Here is a 20,365-nt window from a genome sequence, read left to right as displayed (position 1 = left end):
CTGGTTAACAATAAATTCGCCATCTGATTTGTAATATGTTATAGGGACTGTCTGTGTTCGAAATGGTGTGATCTTTTTCATTTTCTGGACGACTTCGGTTATCTGAAAACAATTATAAATGACGAGGAATCTGTTAGCAAGCGGAACTTCGCAAGAATAAATTCGTCCAGATGGTGGTAATTGTGCCTTACAGACGTGCTGAAAGTGCGCTGGCGTATCTTTCCTTGAGTAAGAACAAATACGTTCGTAGTTTTTTCAAAATGGTAAAGGAGAGGGTCTCTTTTCACGGGAGAGGGTCACAAAGGCATCATTTTTTACTTCGTAGACGCCCTCCACGAACGAATAAGCCGCAGCGGAATATGCCGAGGGAAAAAAATTCGTTTCAAGAAACAAATCCATTCATTTTTTATTTCTTATTGGAAAGAATCTATCCTACAAATGGAACGACTTCTTTCACTTTCAATACTAATGGTCGACATTCCCGATTGCTTGGTTAAGCACTGAACACAGGTCAGCTACCCATTTTTTACGTGAAGCAAACCTGCATACAGTAGTTCATGAGCAATAATAATTTCGGGCTCCTGAGAAGAATGCTAAGTTGTCAAATATTTATGGTTAACTTGGCCCAAAACGCGCTCCGATTTTCACCTCTTACGACGTCATCGGATTTGCTCTCGTTACATATGCTCTTGGAGGTGCTAGATGGATCCTCCCTTCTACCGCCAGACAAAGAAGAGCCCAGACATGTCTGTATGAGTCACAAGGGCACGCGGAACGGACAACACTAGGGAAAGTTCGAGGCACCTCCGATGCTCAAGAAAAAAAAATGTTGAGAAAATAAAGTTGATTTCGTACACACACACACACACATATCTATATATATAGCTGCGCATCGTTCGGAATTTCCCTCGTTATAATTCACTGGCTTGCACTGTAGCATTGAGTTCAGTCACCCTCCCAGGTGTATATAGCTCGCTGAGCGACCCCCGGTTTGCCAATTCCGAAAGATGCGCAGCTACCCAGAGCTGACGAGCCGCAAACACGGTGAAACACGTGTCCTCTGGTGCTGTCGCATCGTTCCATGAGTATCTGTTTCTCTGCGTGCAGCTAAAAAGCCATCTTAATCTGTAATTTTGAATTTCAAACACGACTAGTGTCATTTACTTGGTCCCTTAATGGCTTTTTCCCTCATTATCATTCACTGGCTCGCACTGTAGCATTGAGGAGTGTTCAGTCACCCTCCCAGGTGTATATCGCTCGCTGAGCGACCCCTGGTTTGCCAATTCCGAACGATGTGCAGCTACCCAGAGCTGACGAGCCGCAAACACAGCGAAACACGTGTCCTCTGGTGCTGTCGCATCGTTCCATGAGTATCTGTTTCTCTGCGTGCAGCCATAGAAGCCATCTTAATCTGTAATTTTGAATTTCAAACACGTCTAGTGTCTTTTACTTGTTCCCTTAATGGCTTTTTCCCTCATTATAATTTACTGGCTTGCACTGTGGCATTGAGGAGTACTCAGTTACCCTCCCAGGTGTATATCGCTCGCTGAGCGACCCCTGGTTTGCCAATTCCGAGCAATGCGCAGCTACCCAGAGCTGACGAGCCGCAAACACGGCGAAACACGTTTCCTCTGGTGCTGTCACATCGTTTCTATGATTATATATATATATATATATATATATATGACCAGGCTTTAATATTGCAATTGCAATGTGCTCCCTAAAGCCAATAATTAAAAAGTCGATTAATATATCTCTGTTAATTAGTCCTAATCGAGCAAAGATTTGATTTCCTAGTAGCAGCCCCGTCGAGTAATCCAATGACAAAAGTAAAACAGCGCTAAGGCCACTGGCCTTATGGAATTTTTTTGCAGATAAAAGGAAACACCCCGTACATATACACTCATGAGGGAATGGGTATATATATATATGAATATATTTATAATATATATATATATATATATAAGCGATTCCTAGATGATATATTCATTATTTGGCCCCACTCCGAATGCGACCTTCAGTTGTTTGTTAACGACTTTAACCAAGTACATCCCCCCCCAGTATTAAATTTACATTCAATTACTCCTCCTCAGCTGTTAATTTTCTGGATGTGGAAGTTAAACTGCATAATGGAATCACAACCACCAGTCTGTATCGAAAGCCTACCGACTCCCAACAGTATCTATCGTTCCAGAGTTGCCACCCCAGACACACTAAGCTAGCTATCCCTTATAGTCAAGCGCTCCGTTACCGGAGAATATGTTCTAACGATGATGAACTAGACAATCATCTTGAGAGCCTTGAAGAAACCTTCGCAGATAGAAAATATCCTAATCAGGTCGTAAGAGATACCACAGCCAGAGCTAGATCAACCGATCGAGAGAACCTATTCCAAACACATCCCCGAGCCGATAAGAATTCTTCGGTAAACCTCACTATTAGCTTCAACGGTTATGCCCCGGACGTAAACCGCATACTTAAACCTTGGAGCCTGTCAGCTCGTGTGCCGACCCAAGATCGTGTCACTTCCCTACGCCAGGCTGACGAGCTCCAAGTAGAGCGAAACAACTGTCCTTGGCTGAGTGTGCACGGTCAAATTGTAAACATATGCTCAACGTGCAGCTACAGAGCTTCGGCTATTTTTTTTTTTTTACTTTTTATATCTACTTGCTGGCTTGCACTGCGGCCTCCACAGGTGGCGTCGTCACCGTGGAACATTGATGTCTCGCCGAGACGCACTGTTGTGCCGACCCAAGATCGTGTCACTTCCCTACGCCAGGCTGACGAGCTCCAAGTAGAGCGAAACAGCTGTCCTTGGCTGGGAGTGCACGATCAAATTGTAAACATATGCTTAACGTGCAGCTACAGAGCTTCAGCTATTTTTTTTTTACTTTTTATATCTACTTGCTGGCTTGCACTGCGGCCTCCACAGGTGGTGTCGTCACCGTGGACCATTGACGTCTCGCCGAGACGCACTGTTGTGCCGACCCAAGATCGTGTCACTTCCCTACGCCAGGCTGACGAGCTCCAAGTAGAGCGAAACAGCTGTCCTTGGCTGGGAGTGCACGATCAAATTGTAAACATCTGCTCAACGTGCAGCTACAGAGCTTCGGCTATTTTTTTTACTTTTTATATCTACTTGCTGGCTTGCACTGCGGCCTTCACAGGTGGCGTCGTCACCGTGGAACATTGACGTCTCGCCGAGACGCACTGTTGTGCCGACCCAAGATCGTGTCACTTCCCTACGTCAGGCTGACAAGCTCCGAGTAGAGCGAAACAGCCGTCCTTGGCTGGGAGTGCACGATCAAATTGTAAACATTTGCTCAACGTGCAGCTACAGAGCTTCGGCTATTTTTTTACTTTATATATATATATATATATTTATTTTTTTTTGTTGCGAAATCTAAGAGGGTCGAGCTACAATCTGGCTGGTTTCGGCTTGAATGCCCCATCTATTCGTCGTAGATATTTTAACATATCAGCTCGTGATGCGCTTTCCGTGCTTTCCTTCCTTTTTGCAGGCTCCGGTAAGTGAAAGACGGGAGAACAAGCGAGGAGGTTGACCAATTACGAGTTCGAGCAGCGAAACGTCAGCCAACGAATGCCAACGAAGTATGCCTACTTTATGTACACGTCCTCCATGGTAGAAACAGTAACGCCGATCCGTCCGATCCCCAGCTTCTCCATTTGCTTCTCAAGTGTGGCGAACATAGACTCAAACCCCTGTGGATCAGAGAGCCCCAGGGAGATTCTGACTTCCGTTAGGTTCTCACTATCAATTTGCGCATTAGGAGCTGTCCGCCTGACGATGCTGAGAATCATGTCCGTATTCATGTTGTCGGTTTTTGCCAGGTGAATTTGGTAACCCGTACCTGGAAGTTGTGCAATTGAAGTTTAGTTCGGACATCATAGTGTACCTAATAACGTGTGACATTATGATGAGGAGTCGATGTATACTCCTCAAATCAATAAAGACGTTAATTTACTGATCACTGATCATTTTACTGACTTCACACTCATAGAAGGGAAAACACTCAAGAAATAAGGGTGTCAGGGTGACTCCCTCTGGGGAGTCAAACCCTGCCACACATAGAACCCCCCTCCTGGAGTCACTATGACTCCATCAAGGCAGGGAGGTCATTTGATGCCATCAAGGGGAGTCATTTGACTCCTACCGGCATCAAGTGACCCCATAGGGGGAGTCACTTGATGCCCCCGGGAGTGGGGGGGGGGGGGGGACCTTCCACTCCCACACAAAAAAAATGCGCCAAAACGAAGCACCGTTGCAATAAATTCAGTTTCCACTCATGAAGCACTCGCTAACTGCACCAGTTCCTGGCCAGAACATAACAATATAAATTTAGTTTGGTCACTTCACCAAGCTGTACTGGCAGTTCGAACATACACCAGAAATACATAATTTGTTGCAAATGGTATTCTATATTTTTAACAAGCTACTGAATGGTTCCAGACTATAGGCTTAACATAAGAGATTTTTATTGCTTTGGCAATTAGCACTGCTTTGAGACAGGATAGCAGCAACAGGCTAAGTGACTAAGTTACACATGCTTTGCTTTTTAAATTGAAACACCTGAACCACCTGCTCAACGTTGACGTTGTTCACAGCCCTGCACAAATCTGATGATCCACATCGATTAAGAACTAGCACTTGCTGAGCGTAATGGCTATTGACCACTCCTATACTTCTTGAAACCAGTTTCATCCAGTTAGAGTGAACAGCTGAATTATTTAGTTTTTGACCAGGATGAATGTTTTTGTTCTTGTTTTTTCATTTGCGGTGAGACCAAATGTCATCTACACGGTGGTGTCTTCAAAAACCCACCAGCCTGATATTTCCTGTGCTGCAGATGCGGAAATGGTACCTGTGCATTTCCGAACTGAGAGAGAACGGATTCTCATTACCTGAGAGAACAATTCGGATGTGATTCGATATGACAAGTTGCCTAAAAAATGCGCAAAATAGAATGCAAGGAAAGGAAGTTTCTGGCAACAGCTCGAACATCTTACTGATGTGCAGGCTGGTGATACTGCCACAGAATTCAAGTAACACTTGCATACTTTCCGTTGATGCTGGCATTGTTACTGTATAAGAAGTGTTCTAGTAACACTTACGCGCTGTCTTCGAAACCTTTTCGTATCCTGTTTCATACATTCGAGTAACATTTTACTGGTATTCCTGATTAACTCCCAGTTTGCCCCCTGATAACAAGAACATGTGCTGTATCTTTGCAATCTCACAGGCGTTTGTCACTCAGCTGTAGCACGCAAAAACTAAATAAGGGTGGGATTTCCAAGGCTTCCCCTCTACAATGGAGGGTTACATGGAAATCAATGAAGCACAGCAATTAGTTATGGCAACTGGTAGTACTTAATCGATGTAAATTATGAAATTTGTTCAGATCATCAATCTGTATATGCTCCAAATTGCTGTGATTCCACGTTAACGTAACAGTTCATTAGTTAAGCTCTAGGACCGTACACAACGTTCTCGGTAAAGAAGGTAGCATGCTGGATGCCCGACCATGAACCCTTCGGTCAAAACAGAGAATGATGCAGAAGCTTGCAGGTCATCTGTTGTGTGATGGATGATGGTAGCATACACATGGGCCTCTCCCGGCTTCTGCAAGTAAAGTATTTTAAGAGTGAAATTATGAAGAGTGCCAGGAAAACAGTGCCACATTATCAGATAATAATATAAATTCATAAGTTCTATATCTTCCACAGAAAGTCCATATGATAATTCAGGGGTTAAAATTGAGTTGGTACGTGCTTTTGGTATTTGATTGAAACAAGGTAAAATGAAGATGCTTCTCATCAGCACTGTAGTGATGTGATTGACCCAAGCCATTTTTGAGAACTTACTGCAGGAAAAAAAAAAGCTTTTGAAGAAACAAAAAAATGTCCTTTGAGCAGATATGCTACATCATCACATACACACTATGTACTCTATTTTTAATATACTTTCAAAAGAGGGACGTACATGTGGCCATCGAACCGGAAGCCAATTTCCTTGTGGCGATTGTCATGTACAGGAATCAGTTGAAGTATGTTACCTGTAATGACAAAAATTAGACCAGTGCTCGACCAGAGGAATGTCAAAATTCGAAAATTTCGGGGGAAGTACAGTACACAATAGAATATAGATAACTGCCAATAATTTCCCATTAGTCATTTTCTGCCGTATGTTGCAGCCACAATACCAAATATAAACGAAATAGTCAAAACAATAGTCGAAAAAGAAAATGCCAAAACTGGGTTACTGTTGAAAAAGTACTATGTGTGCTCTACACACAATGCCATCTTCTTTATTTATCATCTAGTTATTTTCGCATAGTTTTCGTTGGGCCTCTTGGGCGCTATCCGTGTAGGACTTCGTATTGCTGTGAAAAGAAAGTGATGTTCGCGTGGCAATTTTCGAAGTTCAAATGACTAAAAATAAATTTCCTGCGATTAAAAATTGTCCAAAGCCTTCCTCGATGGTGGCAAATGTTTCCAGAATTGGAAATTACCGAAAGGCCCGCAACGCTCCAGCGCCTACATCGCCAGTTCCAATTTTTTAATCACTTTACGTGAAACACCCTGTATATGCACTAGATATTAAAACATAAATGTGTACTGTAGCACAAACAAAGTACTAGGGTGACCTCCGAAGGTGCATATCAACTGAAGTGAGCCTAATTGGGTGCTCCAACTTTAGCCAAACTTTACCTCCCCCTAAAAATAAATTAAAAATAATTCAAACATTTAGCTAATTGACTAACACCGATATCGTACAGCTCCAGTTGTATGGTCCAATGGCAGTAACCTAGGGGCAGTGATAGAATCTACCTAAAATAAATAATTTTATCTTCATCTTTATCTGCAAATAAATATCTGTATTCAGTAGAAACCCTCTATATTGACCTAATGTATGCATGTTTATGTATAATATTTTATGTGCCTTTATGTTGATTATGACAGAGGTTACGCGATGGCTCAGACAGGTGTATAAGTATTTAACATATCTTGAAGACCCACCCACCCCTTCTCAGCAAAATACACCTACAGCACAAAGAACTGCTTACCAACTTCATGATGACTCCATCTGTCTTCTCTCTTAGCAGTGGTGGCAGGAAGCAGAACACAGCACTGACCAGGGCACCTAATGCGCTGGGCAAATTACAATGGCGACTAAATATGTGACACACTTGTATTATTCAATAAACTGATATTGTGCAGTGTCATACCTTCAACACAGAGCCACTGCATTCTGACCAGCAGACACCTTCATAAATATCCCCAGCAGAAGGTGTACCACTGGGGAGAAGCAGGTATTCGCGTGGTTCTGGTGTACCGAAGAATTATCTGAAGTGCTAGAGTAGAAAAGTGATGAGGTGACGATTACATATAAGTTCTGCAAAGCAGGTGCCAAGGTCAACAGTAACAAAACCATGGCTCCAGCTCTCACCCCTCAGGTATGGGTGTTGGCACACGCTTACTGTGCTTCCATTTCAAAGGCAAGGAGCTGGAAAAAGACAGATGCTTAATGCATGAAGATATAAAACGCAATCTCAGCTGATGCGATGTTCTGAAGTACAGCTCAGATGAAGCTGTATACTGCGCAGACATACATGCTTCACACACACACACACACACAAAGAAAAGCTTTCCATAAGAACAAAACGTGCACAAAATCGTAACATATCTATCAACTGCATTATATAAAAATCAGACATTATGTGAAAATTCCGTCCTGCGTTCAACTGCGCAAATTCCTCAACCAGTCTGCCTTTCACCTGAATAGTGGAAAGGTAGACCACAGCCAGACAAGTACATTCGAAAAACGGGGGGAGAAAAACAACTGATTTGTATGCTCAATTAGACAGCAACATGCACGCACACGCGACACTGTTTCAAGATATTCCAAGCATGTGCGTTTGTGCGTTCGACTTTTGCGTGTACCCTTAGAGACACACTGTTCCTCACACAACACAACTGTCCGTGTATTCATTGTGCAAAGAAGCGCAGAAAACGCATGCAATACAACGAAATCAGAGATCAATTTACCTGTATCAGCAGTTTGTCCCTTACGGCATCGAAAGCTTGAGCCCCGTAATGCCTACTCACGTCATCTGCACGGTGATCGCCTCCCACTGAGATTTTGCTTCGTCGACGACTTGTATTTCACAAACAGAATGACACACGTGCTATCCTCACGCGGACGTCCCGCGAAAATGATGAACGAAAAGTTACAAAACTAGAAAGACAATGTGCAAGCACCCTCGCGCGTTTCTGCATGTTTCAAATCCGTTGACGGGAACCAAAATGTGGAGCGGCAAATCCCGGAGCCTCAAATATGAGTTGGGAGGCGCATTATGCGTGTATCTGTATGTTTCCTCTTTTTCGTTTTACTTTTTTAGTTGTCTAAGCGGTGCACAATCATTGTTCGTACGTGGCACATAAGCAGAGCGAACTTTTCACCAATGCGTTTTACTGCATGCGAGCAGCCGTTTCACGCAGTCTCACGTTTTGAGGGCAGGGTTGCCAGATGCCAAACCCGTCTCCCGCCAAAACCGATTCATAAAGTAGCCAAAACATAGCCAATGCACGTCAACACATAAAAGAAAAAAAATAGCCCAAATAGCCAAAAACGTTTCCGTTTCCCTGTTCATAAAACAGGGGGAGTATACAGCATAAGATAGGGGCACGCAACTTGCACATAAGAAACGCATATTATGGACACATTATTTCGCTTGTAAACTTGTTCAGGAAGACGTCGGATGGCACGAAGTCTTTGCAGTCCATTTGTCCACGCGTCGAATTTCACGTGAAGAATGTTCATTGAATGGTCACGTGAAGAATGGGAGGGGAGGAATATACCGGGTGTTTCAGTTAAAAGTCCAGTTTCAGTCCCAAAAGGGGTAGTACCCATTTTAATGCCGACAGCGCCCTGCTTTAGAAGATACGCTTTTTGACGAAACCATTTGCATTTTTATTTTAATAATAGCGCCTCCCACTCATTCACACGGTGTGCAGCTTGCGGGTGGTATCGGACAGATACTTGTAAAAAAGAAAGTTCGTGGATTGGTGCACCCGTTCGCGAATTATTTAGCCCGGGGATTTAACTGAAACACCCGGTATATTTATTAAAAGGAATGTATGTTAGCGTAAGAGGGGTGCAATATACACCCAGATCACTCTCATATTACACCCTTTCGAGGCTGATCCTCTCATAGATGGGTGTGGATTGGGTGCACATCTACAATGTGAGTGTGCTAAGGATGTAATGGTTTAAAGGAGCATGGAAAGGGAATTAGATTTGCTGAAAACCAACTTTAATCCGTCAATCAGTGTGTAAAAATCATGCGTGCAAAATATTTCGGCTGAAAAACGTTTTATAACAGCGCAATTCAATTTATAAAATTGCTACCGTGACGGGAGGCTCGCGCGCTCGAGCCACAAGCCACTCCCTATGAACTGTGACGTCAAACGTTAAAAGCGCTCTCATTGGCTACGAAAAAAATCGTCTGCTTCGGATATCGCGCGCTCGTTGTCGACAGCTACATGCGCTATGTTCTGTTGTTTTGGAACATAAAACAGGGGTGCAAACGTACTATAGAATATTACGTTCATACGCGCCATGCGATCGTGTGTCTTATATTCATTATATATTTGTCGAACTAACGAAAAGTGCCTGCGGCTCACATGATGCTGCGGGCATGGTGGCGGTTCGCGCCGTTCGCGGAGAGATGCAACACGACGCTGCTCTATAGTATTCGTTCCCGGAAAACAAGACAAACAAAGTGAATTCTTTCTGCGTGCAACTTCAACTAGGACAAGAGTAGCAACTTTCACACGCGCTGCACCTGCACGTCCCCAATCCCTTTTGGAGGAGTGCTGACCTCAATCCACCCGATTTTCCGATTTTGTTGCTTCCTTGTCCTGGTAGTGCAACCCAGACGTACAGGCGATAGGTGTTGCAGACAGCGCTCAGTTGAAAAATTCTGTTTTATTTGTGTGGAGAAAGTCCCGTATCCAAGTGTGCCTTCGACTTGGTTAGCAGCGATGCCGTGCGGCATTCGGGGCTGCGTGAATCAGAAAACGAAATGGACGTCTGGCTGTCGTACGCATAAGGTTCCGGCGAATGAGCCAGCAAGAAGCAGATGGCTTTCTCTAATTCACCGTCAGGATATTGATCCAAACACTGACCTGCGAATATGCAGTCTGCACTTCAATCAGACCGACTACGAATCACCGCCAAGTATTGCGGAATCCGTCGGTGCCGACTTTCGGATCTACCTCAAGCGTGGGGTTACTCCCTCGCAAAACTTACCTGGCGCAAGCGCGCAAAGCAAACGGCAAAGGATGAACGCACACGCTGCAACTGAAACTTCTGCAAACAGCACTACAAGCACGGTAAGAGTTTTACTAATACGGTCTCAGGGTGTGTTCTCTGAAGTAAGTTCATTATTTTGTAGATTGAAACACTACATGATCATGACAGCATGTGCACTGACACCGGTTCGACTGTTTCTGGTTCTATAGTAATGGTAAGTTTTGCATTCGGATATCAGATACAGTGTAAATAACACTCTGTAACCAATTTTACAGGTCGCCCCCGTTGTGTTACACAATACGCACACTGATACTTCCGTAACTGAGGCTGAGTGTTCAGAAAATGTACGTCCCATATTAGTGGCAGTTTCAGAGGCACCATCTGTAACGTTTTTATTTCAGGTTGAATCTCTCTCAGTGGGTACAGAGTGCATTGAGAATGACAGTGGCATAATGGTAATATGAGCTGCTGTGGATACCAATTCGTTAGCATAATATTATTACGTTATTGTGTACAGAATGAAACACAGGATCGCAGCTTGCCCCACACACAAGCTGCTGCCATTTCAGAGGTAAGCTAACCTAATTTTATTTCAATTGCATTCCATGCAGAGTGCATAGATTACTACCACATTATACGTGGAACTTGCTTGCGTAGAACGCATGTTACAATTCAATATGAACACTACTGTGCTTATTTTATGGTCCATAAAATCAGTATATATTGTGTTACCTAGAATTAATGTTCGGTGCTGTAACCAAATTTAAATGTTTTGCCAGCCTATGTTTTCTAAATAAACAGGCAGCCAGAAGGTTAGGAACTGTAAAAAAGAGAGAGAGAGAGAGAGAACTTTGAATATGTGCCCTATTATGACGTTTACTTGTGGTGTGTCACCGCAGACTTAATCCGACAAGGAGCTTGTTACCAACCACTACACGCTTACCCATCTGCAAGTGTAGGGAAAAAAGGGAGAGGAAGTAGGGGGGAAGTCCCCATCCTCCCACTGCTTCATCTCTACAAAACACTCCCAGCAAAACAATATGATGCATATGGGATCATTATGTCAGAAAGAATAATGCCAGATCTTCAACAAGCATTTCCTAAAAGAGGAACACACATTGGAAGTTAACAAAAAGCAGCTCGCAGAGCCATTACTTGTAATAAGAGCAAACCATGCATTTCAGAGTTATGAGTATCACGCATCTTACATCTGTTCTTTATCACATCACCATCACCAGTATCACGCATCACGTAACGCTGTTGGGACACAAACGTCGGAGCCTCTGAAGAAAACCGTTGGAGTGCAGACTAGCAAAAAAAGGCAACAAGCAAAGGGTATGCTATGGAATGTGCACAGTGTGGAATGTGGAATAGTAAGTCAATTATGTATCTTTTCATTTAGGCAGCCAAGCAAACCTCAATGCAAAACCCATGAGAAGCATTGGTGTCCAAGTAGACTTGGCCGCTAAGTCATCCAACACGCAACGCCGTGCAAGGTCACTGTCCCCAGTTCGTTCTTCAACACCAGTGCTTGACCACACTGTGCCTGCTATGGGCCTTGCATCTGGAGACGACACAATAACAACAGTATGCCCAGATGACAGCCTATACATGCCAACTCTTGACAGTACAATGAGGTAGGTGCCATATAGTTGGTGTTCTGAAACATGCGTCACCTTGTCTCTGTATATTAGGAGCACAGATGATGAAATCTCCCCGCACAAAGTCAACAAATATATTGTCTTTGAGAGTCAACTGAGGGAGCTGTTCCAGACCTGCAAAGTGTGCCTGCAGCGTTGCAATCCCACATTTACTTGTAAGGGAACTCTCCTACGCGTTGAATGCAGCTGCAATGACGGCCACAATATGTGTGGGAAAGCCAGCCCTACATTGCCAATAAGCCAGCAGGAAACTTGCTTTTGTCTGCTGCCATTCTCTTCAGTGGATCAAGCCCAGTTTCGACGCTGAGAATGCTGGAATTAATGAATATGAAGGTAAGTAGGAAGAGCTCTTAGGAAATGTGAGCCTCATGCAATCTCTAAGATACTTATTTGTGGTGTGGAAGTGTAAATGTTTGGAGGTCTAAACATAAAGGTGTTAGACTCAACAACATTTGTATGTATTACTGCAGGTGTTCTGTAGACACACATATTTTAATTACCAGAGGGGCTACCTGCTGCCAGCAATTGAACAAGTAAGTTGCAATCCTGTAAAAAAACCTAAAGATATTGTGCTTCTAAAACTTGCCCACAATGAATATCTATATATTTTTTTTCATTTTCTATTAATGGAGCTTACACAACTTGGCTATATGGGTGTACACACCAAAACCGTCTAACTCCCTTTAGGTCTGGACAAATCATCAGGCACAATTGATGACAGAAATTCAGGGAAAGGAGTCATCTCTCGCTGGAGATGGACGCTGTGACTCGCCTGGTCACAACTCTAAGTACCTGACTTACAGCTTCTATCATGAAGGTTTGAGGAAAATTGTTCACACTGTTCAGGTGCAGGTAAGGCATGCTCCCACCTACCATAGCACAGAAAGTCATAACCATGGCATAATTAATGGATGGTTGAAACTGAGTGGATTGCAAGTTACTATGAACTATTGTTCCTTCAGGCAAATGAAGTGGCATCAAGTAGTCACATGGAACTTGAAGCAGTACGCCGGGGACTCGAAGAGCTGGCAGATCTAAACGTTCTGTTGAAGAGCTTCACGACAGACCGCCACCCTGGAGTACGGAAGTACATGCGTACAACACATCCAGATGTTAAACATCAGTTTGACGTGTGGCACGTGTCTAAAGGTATCCACTTGAGGAAGAAAAAGCTAGTGCTTGTTTCTTTATGTAAGCGTTCAAAGAACAGAGTGATAACATCGTGATGTATAAATGAAACATGCAATGGAAGAAATGAAGCACATGTGCACTTTGTCCCATGTGTACTTCTTTGTTGGAACAGGTATCCGAAAAAAGATGGTGGCAGCCAGTAAGGAGAAAAACTGTGAAGCTCTGGAACTGTGGGTGAAGCCAGTGATAAACCATCTCTACCACTGCGTCACCCATAGTGAAGGGGATCCTGAACAAGTTATCTCCATGTGGCGTAGTTTCAACAATCACGTTTCAAATGTCCATCATGGTCATGATGGACCGTACTCACGGTGCCTTCACACACCCCTCAGTGATCAAAAGCGCCCTTGGCTTCTGCCAGGTAATGATGGCAGAGAAAAAAAAAAAAGAATATAATGAGAAATAGGAAGGGAGTTGCCTCAGGACAGAAGCCGCCGATATTTCGAACAGAGACTGTTCTTCTTCTGGGCACCGTCCTCATCATTGGCATGGTATTTAAAGGGTTAGGTGTGACGTGTTTAAAGGTTCATGCGAATTGTGGGTCAACAGCCCGGAGGGAAGAAAGGTTCCGTACGGGTTTTTACGGCCGGAGTGAATGGCTGCTTTGTTAGAGTGTGGAGGGGATTATGTGAACGTAGTGATCTAGGCTACAGACCGGTTACAGAAAAATGGAAGGTTCACGAACACGTGGACGAAACGGGACAACAGGCAAGAATTGGCAAGCATAGCGAAAGATAAGGAGGTTAGTGGTTACGTGGGGAAAATTCCAGAACCAGCAAAGGTTTTTTTTTTTTTTTTTTTTTTTTTTTTTTTACTCCGGCCGTAAAAACCCGTACGGAACCTTTCTTCCCTCGGGGCTGTTGACCCACAATTCGCATGAACCTTTAAACACGTCACACCTAACCCTTTAAATACCATGCCAATGATGAGGACGGTGCCCAGAAGAAGAACAGTCTCTGTTCGAAATATCGGCGGCTTCTGTCCTGAGGCAACTCCCTTCCTACATTCTACCGGTTCGCTGGATTTCTACCCATCTACATAATGAGAAATAAGATAGTCATGGTTTCTTATTTTGCAGACTCTCGTCCAAAGGCAAAACTGACCGCCATCACTGAGGCAAAGTATTTGCTAAAAGACATCCAGCACCTTTCGCCTGATGTACAAACATCCGGTTTAGAAGCCTTTCATAGCCTTCTGATTCGTTTTGCTCCCAAGTCTGTGGGCTATAGTGCACGAACAATGCGGAACAGGTGCACATGCTTTTTAGTAATTCTTATGAGTATGCTAAAAGGATGTTTAGGGTTGATGTAAAAGTAAAAATCTGTGGAATTGGTTGTTTCAGAGTCTACTTGGCCATTCTCCACTTTAACGAGAACGCGTCGAGACAACATGCCATGACTGAGGAAGGGGAGCCCCGATACAGAGTGAAGGTATCAAAAATTTACAAGCAGGAGCATGTTGCACTGCCCATCAAAGAAGAACCAACGTTTCGTAAGTATTGTGGTACTATTACGAAAGAACAGGTGTACCAAACAAATTGCTCTGCGGTTTCAGGTTACTTTGACGAGCTTGTAGACAAATGTGTACAGCTGTGCAACACGTGGGACACATTCAATGGTGCTTTTGAGGCATACTCATGTAATGATCCACCATTCCTGACAGAGACTAACCCTGCACCCCCAAAAACAGAACTGATTTCAGCACGGCAACATCGACTGGGACCTTGCAGCTGCCTTCAGTGTACTCTCAAGGTACAAATGTTGAGCAACCATACTATTTGTGATAAAATAGAAATAAATGTGCAATACATGCCATATAAATATAGCCGTGCATTGTGAGAAACAAACCATGTTGTGCACATTTATTTTCTTATGTACAACGGTATCAAGTACACATGTCAATAATGCTACATAGAAAAGTGTGAGTACTGTAAGATCTGATGGATGTACCATTACTCATTTTACAGGCCTAAAACCAGTGTAGCTGCCTGAGGGTGATGGGAAGTTGTTCCGTATCGCCATCACCACACATGACGGGAGCACCCGCCTGTCTTCTTCCGGAAGTGGTCCCCATATCCATGATGCAAAATTGCGATATGCTATGTGGCGCCATATTCTGAAAAACAACAAAGTGCACTGTCAGCTGTGAAATGCCCACAATTGCATACTTACTTTACGTTGCTAGTGAACATGTCAAAGAATGGACAGAAAATAGGAACAGTGATTTTATCTGTTACTGTAAGTGATGTTCCTAATTGATTGCTTTGATTAGTGCCTCATCACAGCTATTCATGACATAGCTTGAGTGAGACCCACATGCACATAAATATAACTGTAGAGGTGGTAATATAGATGGGCAGAAATCCAGAGAACCGGTAAGGAAGCGTGAAGGGAATCGCCTCAGAACAAGAGCTGCTGATATTTCGAACAGAGACAGAGACTTCTTCTGGGCACCGTCCTCATCATTGGCATGATATTTAAATGGGTTAGGTATGACGTGCTAAAGGTTCATGTGAATTGTGGGTCAACAGGCTGGGGGGAAGCAAGGGTCCATTCGGGCTTTTAGAGCCGAAGTGAACGGCTGCTTTGTTAGACTGTGAAGGGAATTATGTGAATGAAGTCATCTTTGCTTCAGATCGGTTACAGCAATGCAAAGTTCACAAACAACGGGACTACCAGTGTATTGCATAGAGCAGTCGCCGCATTCAATGCAGTATATGACATTGAACCTTGTGCATGTGAATGCGTGGTTAACAGAGTGGGTGTAAGTGCTCACAGTGCTTCTGATGGAGTTGTGTTGAACGTGCTTGCAGGTGTTGCAACGCGGGAGGTTACAGGGCCGTGTTCCATTGTACTGTATGTTCGTTTTGCTGATTTTCGTAATGACCAAGGAGTCTGCTATTTTTTGCGTGTCAGTATGTTACCTGTACTGGATGAGTGAATATACTCCTAAGTCTGTCATTGCTTTGGAGGAGAGACTCGTGTTTCCATAGACAGGCTTTAATGTTTGGAAGTGCGCTGGAATATCTTGTGATCAAGCTTATTTGGCTTGTGTCAGGATCCTTCGGTATTCCAGAGGTGAAAAGTTTTTCCTACTTTATTTGTGTGATTAGCGTTTGAATATTTTATGAGACTTTGAGTGAAATCCACATGAACGTAGATACATAATGTAATAAGCTGCTCTGACTTCGTTTCTTTAATTAGCGTTTGAAGTGTTTGTGAAGCTTGAGTTAGGTCCACATGATAGTGGTATCTCTTTTTCGAGAAGTTCTTAGCAATGTGGCACATTCTATGGTGTGCGTTCTTTCATATGCATTGCAATATGAGCAACCAAAAGCAGTTTCATGATGTTTTTTTTTTTATGTTGACATGACACAATAGGAGATGAAGCAGTTAGACAGAGAGCAAATATTGGACGGTGTGGGTCTGGATCCCAGTGCTGCTTATGTATTTCTCCACATGGCCATTATTGAATTGAAGTATGTTGACGTGCTTCAAAGCAAAAAATAGTTATTTGATATGGAACACTGAACCCGAAAGTCGCTGGAGAGGCGTGTTAGCTTAGCTCAATTGGTAGAGCCCTGGACCGGTAATCCAGAAGATGTGGGTTCGATCCCTACAGCTGGCTAACCTTTTCAGTGACTTTCATCCTTCATCCTTCACCTTGCTCTTGGTATGTTTTATAATGGTTTGCTACTTGTAGCAACAACTTGACAGTCGAGGTTTCTCGAACTGATTGTGATAATATTCCGGTGAAATATTATTGTTTGACAGTTTTACGTGATGACTGTGTGCTACTGCAAACCATTTCACGGTCAAAGTCACTAAAACTAATTCTGTAATATGGTGATAAATGCAAAGGTTGCACACAATTTCATGAATAAATATAGATATGAATGCCTTTCTGTCTTTTTAGGGAAACTATGACATCTGATTTCGGTGCGCGTTTGTGGACTGTAGAATTCACAACATTATCTGGAACTGTCCGCATTACCCTTTGGGAAAGTCTGAGTTTAGATGAACACAGACTGAACAAAAACTTATGCTTGATCACTCCTTCTGGCAGCGTATATATTTTGAATGCTAAATAGCGAGGATAGTAAATACATTTTTGTGTAAGATATCTGGAAGTTCCACAAAAGACGGGGTGTGTTCCGGGCATAACTGGTCAGCTTTCTGTATGCAGAGGTGTACTCCATAAACAAATAATACATTAACATTAAATAACGTTAAAACTTGGGAAGGTTGGTATGTCATGCCAAAATCAATTAAACCCCACTGCAGCGGGTGATGGTGAAGACAAGGGACGGTGCAACGAGACGAGGACGACGAAGCACAGCACTAGCAACCAAAGCTTATTTGACAAAAGGCAACGTCTTTTTAAAATAATAAAAAGACGCTGCCATCACCCGCTGCACTGGGGTTTTAACTGATTTTAGTATGAACAGGAACGTTGTGCATCGCTGTTAGCTGTCATTAGCGAGCAACAGTAAAGTGGAACGTGATATACTTACTCGTTGGGTTCCTTCCCAAGCAGTAATCCGCACTTTTTGTATTCGATGCCCATAACTTCCATGACAACAGTCGTGAGGCAAAGAGTTTGGAAGTCCGAGTGATCTACGATGCAGCCGTCTGGACATCTTCTCCTTACTTCGGCAATAGAGGTGCAGCACACCTCCTCACGCGCCATCGGCATTGCGGAGCAGTTACCACACGCACACCTAACAAAGGCACCAATTAATGATTCAACAGTGTATGTTGCATTAACACCGTCGGCTTACCAGTTGTCATGTCGCGTTGGTGACGGTGGCGTTGGTGGGTCTATGACGGGCTCTCCGACTCCATGGAAGCTCACACCGTCGGGAAGAACAGGAGTGTCGCTGTATAATGTTGTGTTAGCCTTTCGGCAACGCTCCAGAACCCGCTCTTCCCACGGTGTTAACTCGCCAAAGAAAGAAATTTCACTGGCGAGAGATGCATCGAAGCGCGGTTCCGTCGCCATGTTTATAAATAAGGCAACCCGGAACGAAGTGGCAAGTTCAAGTTTCTCTGACGCGCATGCGTCTCTCGGGAGAAGCGCACGTGCGACAGAGCGATCTGCAGCCGACCGCCGTCATGTGACAGGTGTCGATGACCGATGGCAGCCGACGTCACTTGCGAGCCCTTGGAGTGGACATAACCTGCAACGTCACGCCGTGACGCAGGTCCCCGTCATTACTCACGTGTCATCTACAAGAGTTGGAGAGAGCTCTCCCCGCTCGCGAGGTTCAATCGACTGTTGCGCGTGCTATTTTACCGTTACGTTCATATTTCTTTCGTGAAAACACTATTTAGCCATCGGACAGTCCATCATGATCAAAAACTCATTTTTTTTAATCTGTCTTAGACTGCTCCTTTAAGGGTGTTTTGCCGTGTTGCAAAATGTTTAACATTGTTGTGGAATATGAACGGCGTGTACACTGAGTCTTAATTTTCCTTCATACCAAAACCAGTAAGAAGCACAAACGTTGTCGTGGTGGTGAGTTTACACTCCTTCCTCAAGCAATTCCTCACGGTGTTTTTTTGTGTATATAATCAAAGTTAAACTTAGACACCTCACCTTTCGTTTTGACTGGAATGCGATCAGAGCTATCGAATTTGCAGACGCTCGCAAGATAGGCAATGTATACAGGTTGTTCAAAATTAAGGTTTCCCTAGCACTTTATAAATAAACGAACAAAAGAAAACTGGTGCTACTTTTTCTGTTCCTTGAGTAAGAAACAGGTGCTACATAATAAGCAGCACCTGTTTCTTACACAAGTAGCGTAAAGTTATCATCCGGTTTCCTGTCATCGCTGTGTTTGCGTAGCGCTCGTGAAAGCTTAATTTTGAACACCTTGTATAGTTATACCATTGCTTAGGGGTGTTGATTTACACAAACAATTGAATCAGATAGGGTATCGTCCAATTACCGGTGTAGAACAACAAGACGAAAACCCGCTAAGTTCACGTTACACCCTTTCAGGAAGTAATGCGGGTGTACCACAACCTACACCCTTTAGGTGTAAAAGTTTGAAAGTGTTGTGAAACACACCATGAGAGGTAGGTGTAGTTCATTACACGTACACACTTTAGGGGTGTAAGTTATCGTACACACACCTTACACTCAAAAGGGTGTAAAAAAAGTTTAGTGTGACGAGGGGTGACAATCATAGTGTGGTCATGTGCTGTCGTCCGAGCGCCAAAAATAGCCAAATAGCCAAGATGAACAACACCCCGCCAACTGTCACAAGAAGTAGCCCAATTAGGCGGTTTATACAGTGGAGTGCAGCTGTAGCTTCCACAGTTTCGTCACGAAAACCACCGCCCCCCTTGACCACGTGATCATCCCTAACGAATCACGAGAAAGTAGCCGGAAAACGGCGCCAAAAAGCGCGCGCTGGCTGATCGAACTGCGCATGTGCGCTGCGTGCCCTCTCCGCACCCACTCACTCGAATTCTCTGCCCCCCCCCCTCCCCTGTTCCGAGCGCTTCGCTAGGCCATCTGCTAATATTATCGGGAAAATGAAAATCCAGAAGACGAAGGAATTTATTGACACAGTAAACATATAAACAAGAAGCAACATTTGAATGCAAGTAAATCTACACGATTATTACAGAGTACTGCAGAATAAATAAAGAATAAATAGTGCCGAGTAACAGAAATCGTGGCTATCGTATTATACAATCCTTAAGGGAACCTATTCGGTTTGGAGAAAGTAGATATTAGTATACACGTATATAGCACGTGATGAGTCGCAGAAGCCATCCGCTTCATCCCAGCACAATTGTCGAATTTTCTGGTGACAGGGGCCACATGCTCGCGGATCGCAGGGCCACGAACTGCTGTCGGTGTCTGAACGAAAAAAAAAAGGAACGTCTTAATGATATGGTAAACCCGAGCACAGGCAACGTTAATTGTCTGAATACGCTCTGTAAGACATGCTATCGTTACGCGCCTAATGGCAAAATTCGAGGAGCCCTGCGTACGCGATGCACGCTGTTTTCCTCTTCATGCACACCAGTGTATTAAACATCAGACACATTCAAATAGCCGAACAAAACGCAACAAGTAACGCCACGCAGAATCATCAACCAGATCATGACTGATAACCGGCAGAAAGTGATGTAATGCGGGACAAGGCGTACCTCCATGCACA

The 20,365-nt window shown here is 43.7% G+C and overlaps 3 protein-coding genes and 1 long non-coding RNA gene across 4 annotated transcripts in view; 2 read left to right on the top strand and 2 right to left on the bottom strand.

Moving 5' to 3' along the window:
• The window catches only part of LOC135385990 (phospholipid-transporting ATPase ABCA1-like), a 246,497-nt gene that overhangs the window by 102,607 nt on the left and 123,525 nt on the right, over window positions 1-20,365 (bottom strand). The window contains exon 14 of the mRNA XM_064615667.1: window positions 3,623-3,872. Within this exon, the coding sequence (XP_064471737.1) occupies window positions 3,623-3,872 (250 nt within the window). The remainder of the gene's footprint in view (window positions 1-3,622; window positions 3,873-20,365) is intronic.
• LOC135378655 (uncharacterized) lies at window positions 10,811-11,956 on the top strand. Its single transcript, XR_010418511.1, has 3 exons — window positions 10,811-10,907; window positions 11,575-11,671; window positions 11,739-11,956. It is a non-coding gene; the product is annotated as an uncharacterized LOC135378655 (long non-coding RNA).
• On the top strand, window positions 12,221-15,610 carry LOC135378653 (uncharacterized). Its single transcript, XM_064611740.1, has 9 exons — window positions 12,221-12,330; window positions 12,468-12,530; window positions 12,685-12,849; window positions 12,960-13,146; window positions 13,301-13,549; window positions 14,267-14,438; window positions 14,531-14,679; window positions 14,743-14,939; window positions 15,155-15,610. Exons 1-9 carry the CDS (start codon window positions 12,307-12,309, stop codon window positions 15,158-15,160), a joined length of 1,212 nt encoding a protein of 403 aa, XP_064467810.1. The 5' UTR covers window positions 12,221-12,306; the 3' UTR covers window positions 15,161-15,610.
• LOC135378654 (P2X purinoceptor 7-like) lies at window positions 15,124-18,572 on the bottom strand. Its single transcript, XM_064611741.1, has 3 exons — window positions 17,969-18,572; window positions 17,702-17,908; window positions 15,124-15,303 (listed from the first exon to the last, which is right to left on the bottom strand). The coding sequence occupies exons 1-3, from the start codon at window positions 18,187-18,189 to the stop codon at window positions 15,144-15,146; spliced, it is 588 nt and encodes a 195-aa protein (XP_064467811.1). The 5' UTR covers window positions 18,190-18,572; the 3' UTR covers window positions 15,124-15,143.

Source organism: Ornithodoros turicata, chromosome 1 (genome assembly GCF_037126465.1).
Source record: "Ornithodoros turicata isolate Travis chromosome 1, ASM3712646v1, whole genome shotgun sequence".
In the NCBI taxonomy this organism is placed as follows: Eukaryota; Metazoa; Arthropoda; class Arachnida; order Ixodida; family Argasidae; genus Ornithodoros; species Ornithodoros turicata.
The sequence above is the reverse complement of the archived record's forward strand: the minus strand, read 5'-3'. Positions and strand labels throughout refer to the sequence as shown.

What these genes read in the sequence shown, in the direction of transcription:
- LOC135378653 (XM_064611740.1), top strand. Translation starts at nt 12,307, where the DNA reads ATGCTGGAATTAATGAATATGAAG. An exon ending in TGCTGCCAGCAATTGAACAA is followed by an intron (nt 12,531 to 12,684) that starts GTAAGTTGCAAT and finishes AACTCCCTTTAG; the next exon opens with GTCTGGACAAATCATCAGGC. An exon ending in CAAAGAAGAACCAACGTTTC is followed by an intron (nt 14,680 to 14,742) that starts GTAAGTATTGTG and finishes CTGCGGTTTCAG; the next exon opens with GTTACTTTGACGAGCTTGTA.
- LOC135378654 (XM_064611741.1), bottom strand. Translation starts at nt 18,189, where the DNA reads ATGGCGACGGAACCGCGCTTCGATGCATCTCTCGCCAGTGAAATTTCT. An exon ending in CCAACGCGACATGACAACTG is followed by an intron (nt 17,909 to 17,968) that starts GTAAGCCGACGG and finishes TGCCTTTGTTAG; the next exon opens with GTGTGCGTGTGGTAACTGCT. An exon ending in CTTGGGAAGGAACCCAACGA is followed by an intron (nt 15,304 to 17,701) that starts GTAAGTATATCA and finishes GTTGTTTTTCAG; the next exon opens with AATATGGCGCCACATAGCAT.